The 8,569-nt window shown below is 41.2% G+C and overlaps 1 protein-coding gene across 1 annotated transcript; it reads left to right on the top strand.

Moving 5' to 3' along the window:
• The first annotated feature begins 893 nt into the window (after positions 1-893).
• Positions 894-8,482, top strand: samtor (S-adenosylmethionine sensor upstream of mTORC1). Its single transcript, XM_080027822.1, has 5 exons — positions 894-1,085; positions 3,701-3,842; positions 3,972-4,100; positions 4,933-5,047; positions 5,844-8,482. Exons 1-5 carry the CDS (start codon positions 926-928, stop codon positions 6,480-6,482), a joined length of 1,185 nt encoding a protein of 394 aa, XP_079883948.1. The 5' UTR covers positions 894-925; the 3' UTR covers positions 6,483-8,482.
• The last annotated feature ends 87 nt before the right edge of the window (positions 8,483-8,569 follow it).

Raw genomic sequence — 8,569 nt, 5'->3', positions numbered from 1 at the left:
TTGAACTGAGAATTTGTTTTCTTGCTACATTTCTCAACTTAACTATAGTATTTTGCAAGTAGACAACTTAAATGTTAGTTAGCGCACATTACACTAAGCTTTCCCATTGGAGTTTAATAATGCCTTGTTTTTAACACCACAAAGGGTGGGAAGTTATTCCTGTATAAACCAAATGTGAGGCTACTGTTTCCACTGGTTTTAAATCGTCTGAGTGTTACTTTTAGCCGTTAGCGCACATGTAGCTTCGGATGTAGCACCCAACGTTTGCTTCTATTACACTAATTTAGCTTTCCCATTGGAGTTTAATAATGGCTCGTTTTTAACACCACAAAGGGTGGGAAGTTATTCCTGTATAAATCAAACTTTGAAGCTACTGTTTTCACTGGTTTTAATCAGGTCATGTCAAACTGTTATGTCAAAGTATGGCTTCGCTCAGGGTAAACACTGTGTTCGCAGTCACGCAGTGTCTCTCTAGTTAGTATCACGAGAGCACGGCAGAGACGGTGGGAGGGCCCGGCAGAGACGGCGGGAGGGGCCAGCCAGATCGCAGGCTGCAGACACCAATATAGGTCATCCGGAGACCAGAGGAACATCAGGGTATAGAGGCTTGCTACAATAAATGATCTGAACGGGTTTTTCAGCAAACATTTAAAAAAATAAGTATTAGGGAATACTTAGACCATATACAATTGACAGCAAAGAGCATAATATGTGAGCTTTAAACGCACTCGCAAAGGCAGGTACGCTCCCAGGCCTGTGATTGGACAAAGGACTGTCAGTTCTAGAACGTGTTTGTCACAGTCAACCAATCGGCGTGCGTGTTGTTGCCTGGTGCGCCGGTTCGCCGGCGGTCGGCTGGTTTGCTTTGCAGCTGTGGAAAAAAGGGGGAAGCTACTGGCGGAGGAAGCATCGGCAGTACGGTGCTATGGACCTCAGGGACAATGTCGAGACAGGGGAGACGGAAAACCACACGGTGCTGTTGTACATGCCGATACCGGACGAAGCACCCTGCAAGAGGGAGCAGGAGAAGCTGTCGGGAGTCGTCAAAAACGTCCACAGAAAACTGCGCAGGAAATACAGAGAAGGTGAGCAGCCTCGATGGGCCGCTGTGTCGCTCTGTGCCCCCAAAGCCGAGTGGTTAACTCTGAACAATAGCTATAAAGTACAGAACTAAGTCATTGTGGTGCATGTTTACAGTATTGGCGAGTAAATACAACTTATTCTGCTCGCTATCATTAGCCCTCCTAGCTAACGGGCTGGTGTTACAGGCTGGTTTAGCTGGAGGAAGACAGCGATGGTTACATCCAATAAGCAAGGCCTTTTTAAAGCTCCTTAACAACAACATTACACACAGCCATGCATATATCACTGTTTCTAAACGTAAGTCGCTAGTCTAAACACGTGTTCTCTCTTTAAACCCAGTTTACAGAGAACGTATCGGGTTACACATGAGGCACTCTAGCAGAGGTTATCTGTTGATAATGAATGACTTGCTATTGCCTCTCTTTCAGCGTCGTTCTCTATCGCCCATAAGTGATAACTCTGTGGACTGAACAAACATTTGGTGCAACTTTTACAACCAAATTAGTTTTGATATCTCAGTCTTGGTGCTCTCTGACATTAGTTATATTGTTAAAAAACAGGTGCCCTGAGGCAACAAACACCAAGTATGTTTGAGCTTCTGTGATACAGTATGGAGTGGATCCAAACTCTGGATTTAAAGGGACAGCAAGGGCTGAGGACCTGAATTTTTTATTTTCTTGCTAGGAAATGGCACATAGGTGGCATTACTTTTTTTAGCATGTCTGGCGTCATGTTAGTGAAGAGTTGTACATGTTTATATAATGTTAATGTATCGCTCATAACCAAGACAGTTATCTTGTGAAGAAAGTGTCGCCTGAGAACATCAGAAACAGATGTTTTGTTCACCTTGTATTTCTCATAAATCATTTGAACGTCCAAATTGGCACAAGGGATTTTCCTCTGCTTTACCCTGCGGTATGGGTATGTTTAACGATGCTCTCCATCACCTCATTGGTCCTCACGCAGAACGTTGCCCATAACTATTTGCAAGTAAAATGATCAAGACCATAATCGACCTTTCCGGATGAAAAAATGCAAAACTGCAAAACTATGTGCAGAGTTCTCTTGGGTGCTTTGCGTTCCATTGAACATAAAAAAAAACAACCTTTTAAAGAAGTAAAGACTGTCTTTGAGTTATATAAGAGTGAGTGTGTGTGTGTGTGTGTGTGTGTGTGTGTGTGTGTGTGTGTCTGTGTGTCTGTCCTATTTCCTATTATGAGTCAATCTTGTTTTTGAGCATAATGTAAAATGGGAAGTTTGGAAAAAACCCTTTCACAATACTTGAGCGCTGACATATGTCATATGAACATCAGTCAGACTCTTCATTGCTCAAAGACAAAACTGACATGTGGACAGTCGGGTTTTATTTCAGCTAAGAGCTTAAAATTAAACACTGTTTGTAGTTTATAGTGCCTACTACTACCAGCATTGCTGAAGTGCCCTGGATTTGAAAACTTGCTACAATGCCTACCCACACAGAGGATCCCTCTGAGGAAATGCATAGTCCTACTGGAGCCTGTGTGGGAGGGGAACAATAAAATAAAAAAAAGAGGAAATTTCAAAACGGCAGGCAGGCAATCTTGTGGAAAGAAACTTGGCATTAGTTCATCATAATATGTTAACAGTAGCAAAACAACCACACTATTTTGTAGGGCTAAGTGATTAAGTTGACTTTATTAAGATTAGGTTTCTCTCCTGCTTGAATGTCTGGTAAGGACACACCTGGCAACCCTTGCGTGTTTAAAATATTTCATCAAAATCTGCAAACAAGGGTTTCAGTAATTATTTTCATAATCCGTCTTCTGCTTTTGCAAAATTCCCTACTATACATTTGTGTATAAGGAATGCATGAAGAGGATATGCTATTATTTGTGTAGACTTTGTCCTACTTTTGAACCTCACAAACAATACGTAAGCATAATTTTTAGTTTTTAAACAATGTCAGATCCAGTCATGTTGTCAATTTAATTTTTTTAATGATTCAGTTAAAGAGACTCGTCGGGTGTTTTTGAGACTAGTAACAGCACAGAAAGGCCATCCTGCTCTCTCACTGACCTCATGATTGGTTAATAAGTAAAGCATGATCTGGTGGGCTTGGCATCGAATCACGGCGGTCATGCTTCCAGAGCGCTGCTGTTTACCACTACTCCTCTCTTGTTGTTCTTTCATTTCTGAAAATCTGATAGAGTTTTTCCTTGTGGTCATGGGATTTCTCCCTTATCAGCGTGTTTTGCCAATGCTACAGGCTGTGAACGGCGCTGAAGGGGATCTTTGTGGACCGCATTAAAACAGAGAAACAGTTCCACTTCTGTGCTGGCAGAGACGAGCAAACATCTAGGCGATGTAGCAGTGCATTTAAAAAAAAAAAAGAAAAAAAAAAAAAGTTTTTTCCAAAGGAAGTTCTGTCATGTTTTGGTGCTAAAGGGGATGACCAAAGTTGGCAAGTAGGTTGCAGTTGTATACGTTTGCTATTTGCTGTCTATATATTTCAGACTCAAAGAAGACTTTAATAGGGCTGCATGCTACTGATGTTTAAGCTAAAAAGGAAAGTTGTGAGGTCTTTGAGAATCCTTTTGGGTTTTGTTTTTTAAATTGTTAGTTTTGTCCTTGTTCTCAGTGGGCGACTTTGAAAAGATCTGGCGCGAGCATTGTGAGGATGAGCAGACACTGAGTGAGTACGCCCTGGCCATGAAGAATCTCGCAGACAACCACTGGACCAAAAACTGCGAAGGAGAGGGTCGCATCGATTGGTGCCGAAGGTACTTATGTCTTCAGGCGTCTTTCAGCTGCAGTTTTAACCCTCATGACAGTGATGTCTGACTCATCTAAACCTGTAGGATGGCGCATGATTTCACATTAACAATATGTTTGTGATTCCACTTCCACAGTGTCTGTCAAGAATATTTTTTGGATGGCGGGATGAAAAGAATGTTGGAAAAGGATGAGAAAAGTGCCACGCTTGCCATGGCACTGACTCCAGAATCTGTAAGTGCCCAACCCTTGAGCATCGTCCCCAGGTAAGTTACAGTAGGAACGTCTTCTGCTTTAAATGTAGATCCTAGAGTCTATCAAAAAAATTCAAAGATCTAGAGCAACTGCAGTGTTGCTTGTTACTTAATAACATAATGAGATCATTCTTTTTTCATTGCAAGATAGTTCACAGATTTAAGTTCAAGTCATTTGTATGTGACATGTATGTGTATGTCATTTGTACAGCCCAATATCAAAAATTGCCTGAGAGAGCTTTACAATCTGTGCAGCATTAGTCTTTATGCTGTCCTACTGGAATAAGGACAGTTTTTCTTTTTTCAGTTACTACAAATTTGACTTCATTCTTCTAAATGACTGAAATGTGCTTTGAATCGAGTACGCAGCATCAGATGGATTTTCTAAAGTGCCACTAGTGGCCCCTACAGTCAGCATTGGATATTACACACAATATACAATTGCATTACACATTACTTATGCACAATTCGGATTCTGCTATTACTAGAGCTGTGCTACTGAAGAATAGTGTAGAGTTTTGCCTTAAGATCAACCTTAGCTCAGTCATGTATCATTCCTGATTCTTATGGATAACATCCCTTCTTATTATGTTTGGAGCTCACTCCTCACCAAAAGCATCTCCTTTTATGTATAATAACACAATGTACTTGAACTTACACAATAAAACATATACTGTAGCAAAGATTGAATGGGCTTGTAATATTGATTTTTTTTTTGTTTTCGAAAAAATATGAAATGTTGATTTTAAATATAAAAGTGTGTCCTTTATAAGACAAAGAGGCACCATTGATTTCACAGTATACTCTCCTGACATTGACGAATTTTCCTTATTTGTGTTTATAGTTCAATCTCTCAGCGAAGCAAAATGCGCCTTCTTGACGTGGGAAGCTGTTTCAACCCTTTCCTGAAGTTTGATGAATTCCTCACAGTTGGTATTGACATAGTGCCTGCAGTTGAGGTATGAGTGCTTATTTATCGTGCTCAATTTTTGTTGACAACATGTTATAGGATCTTGTACGTATAAACAAAATACGTGAGGATTTTTCTGTCTTGCCAGCTCAGTGCTTGCATTTCAGAGCAAACGCAACACCAGAATGACTCATGCAGAGGAATCAGTGTTGTGGTTAGACAGTGTGTGTGAAGAAATTCAGAAAGCAAGAAGCGAAACTGCATACGTGTAATGACAGTGGCAGTTTATGAAAAAGAGCTAAATATGATGTTTGAACAGGGTACTCACAGGGTCTTAAAACCTGATCTGGAACGCTGTAAAGCGCTTTGGGTGCCTTGAAAGGCGCTATATAAATCCAATCCATTATTATTATTATTATTATTATTAAAAGCATTAAAAATAATAATAATAATAATAATCTCAAAATGAGGCCTTTAAAGTATTGAATTTCCTTACAAAGGTACATTTTTTTGATTGCTCTGTTGGATGAAATAAATACCCAACGTCAGAAACATGTTTTCCGGGTAAGGCCATGGAGGGGTCGTTATATGACAAATAAGCACTTTTTCTATTTGTTATTAAGAGTAAACACACACTTTCAATGAATTTGAGTATATTATTAGTATTATTTATTATTATTTAGACAGCGTTTGTGTGAAGACATTTTAAAAGTGCTCTCTTTGAGTTAAAGAACTGCATGAAGAGAAACTACATACAGTAGGTGAAAGGACAGTGGCAGTTTATTTTTAAAAAAATATGACATTTGAACCACTTGTCTGCCTGTTTCCTCTCTCCCCCGCTTTAGAGTGTGTACAAGTGTGACTTCCTCAACCTGCAGCTCCAGCAGCCTCTGCAGCTTGCCGGTGACGCGGTGGAAGCCTTCCTCCGTCAGCTCCACAACCCCATCGACTCTCTGCCGGCCCAGCTGTTCCAGGTGGTGGTCTTCTCCCTGCTGCTGTCCTACTTCCCCTCGCCGTACCAGCGCTGGATCTGCTGCAAGAAGGCCCACGAGCTGCTGGAGCTGCACGGCCTGCTGCTCATCATCACGCCCGACTCCTCCCACCAGAACCGCCACGCCCTCATGATGCGCAGCTGGCGCGTGGCCGTGGAGTCGCTGGGCTTCAAGCGCTACAAGTACGTCAAGTATTCCCACATGCATCTCATCGCCTTCCGCAAGGTGAGCCTGGCCACCACCAGCGACCTGGTGTCACGCAACTACCCCGAGATGCTCTACATCCCCCAGGACTTCCACTCCAACGAGGAGGAGGAGGAGTGCTCCGCCGACGTGCCCCTGCAGCCGCGCTCCGACTTTGAGGACGACCAGTTGGCCTGGAGCTTCACGGAGCTGCCCGACACGCCCTACGAGTCAGATTCTGGGGAGAGCCAGAGCAGCGGGGTGCCTGGTTTCCATGAGCTGGAAGACCCCATCCTGCTTCATAGCTAGGCCTAAACCAACTAGCCCCTCCCCCAATCTAAAACCCCACCTCCTTTCCTCTACGTAACTCTCAATTCCCCTTTATCTACTGCTGCGCTGCCAAATGTCCCCCTGCTGCATTCTTCTCCCACTCCCTCCTCAAAATAATGCAGTTTGCACAGTGTGAAAGACAGAAGTTTACAGATTATTTTCTCATATCCACAGTACTCTGAGAGTACACACACATACATATACACACATGATAGCACACACTAAGATGGATATATTTTGATAAATATCTAGGTTTTTTAAGAGTTGGAAAGCGAATGCCCTTAAAATATCTGAGCTCCCCTTTCCTTGACTTTTATCCCATCTTCCAATCAGCTCAAATAATAACAAATAACAAAAGTCAGCTTGTCTGCATTCTGTACTGAGTCTCTATTTAAGCTAGTGTAGCAGGCTGCTGAAGACTAAACACAGCATCCGAGTAGATTGACAGGAGTTTTAATTGCACAGGAGAGACTGGGATGGAATGACTGGACTGGTACGCTTGCTTTTGTCAGTCATGCAGTTGGATTTTCTGAAAATCCTTGATGTGCGTTTAGTTTTACAAGACAAAAAAAAAACAAGTTCATTGTTATATATATTCTCAACAGTCAAAAAACAATGGTGTAGTCAGTCCAGTGTTAAGTGTGTCAATGCCATTTTTAATTTGGCATCCTCTGAATGATGTGTGCGTCTTTTACAAGAAAGTGGTATATTTGTAGCATTTTAAACATTTTCAGAACCATACGGTAGGAGTATTACTAGGTTTACAAATGTGAAACTGTGACTGTGTTGACTCATTGTGTAACAAGGTACGAGTGTTTCAAAGTAGGTATTACACTTGTTTTTCCTCCTCCTCCTCCTCCTCGTTGTCCTTATAGATATTGATACTGAATTATATTTTAGATTTACTGTTCATTTTTTGTTATGGAGCAGCGAAACAGTACACCACTGTCTGCAAGTCGGTGACCCATATCAAACAGACAGGTGAAGAAAATTACAGCACCAGGATCCTTTTACCCAATTTTTTTTTTATGAGAAAATATGAGAAGTACTCCTTCAAAAAGTTGCCTTCAAATAGAACCAGATCTCAGCTATTCACAGTCAGAAAATTCCTTTTGACAGAGGAGATTTGCACTAATGTACTGGTGTTCATACAGAACCTCTGAAAAGGTGAGAAACTATAGATTTAAGCAATAGCAAGCGGGTCCAGATCTTAAGATACTGTATCCTACGTGGAGGGGCAGGGGAGTTAGCTAACACTACCAGATGAAAGGTGTATGTGTTTGTGTGTGTGTGTTCCTACCTGTCCCCAGAACAGGCTACGTGTGTGTGGGCGTGGTTGACTTTGTCGGTTTGAATGAAAGAGTGAATGTAATGTTGATGACGTGATGTTGTTTGTTTTGTCAGTGGCACTTTATCATTGATCCCAAAGGGTGTCACAAAAATCGAATTATTTTCCTATGAAGACAGTTTTACAACCCATATGATGAGCCCATAAGATAAAACCAGTAAGTCTAAGGTGCCTTCTTTGTTCACATTTGTATGTTGCAAGCAGACTTTCATGCCCCTGGAGAAACATGAAACTCACACCTTTTCAATATATATCAAGCTTCTTTGGACAAATGGTGCATACAGTTCTCCCTTGTCATATTAACAGATACAAGAAATATTTCCAGTGTTGATGTTATGGAGTGTGTTGTTGTCATTCCTATATCATTTTCAACTCGATACATATCTCCGCTGATATCTCCTCTGTTTTCACAGGGAAAAAAACATTTTACAGTGCTACACATATTCAGACAAGACAGACAGAAGTGTTTTGTGATTACGGTAATTGGTGCTTTTGTCTTCCAATGTTTCTTTTGGCCCATGTGCATGATTGGTTCATCTTCATTATCATTCATTATTATTTTCAACAATGCTGAACAATATGTGCTTGTAGTATGGTTGTATTTCTCTTTTATAAATGAATGTAATGAGTCTCTGTGGAGTTTGTGTGTATTTTATTTTAAACATTTGAAATACTGCTCTGTCCAAAGCTTAACTGGCGGTTGTGATTCGGGAGATAT

Source organism: Ammodytes marinus (assembly GCF_949987685.1).
Source record: "Ammodytes marinus genome assembly, chromosome: 5".
NCBI lineage: Eukaryota > Metazoa > Chordata > Actinopteri > Uranoscopiformes > Ammodytidae > Ammodytes > Ammodytes marinus.
Note: the sequence above shows the minus strand (reverse complement) of the source record. Positions and strands in the feature narration are given on the sequence as shown.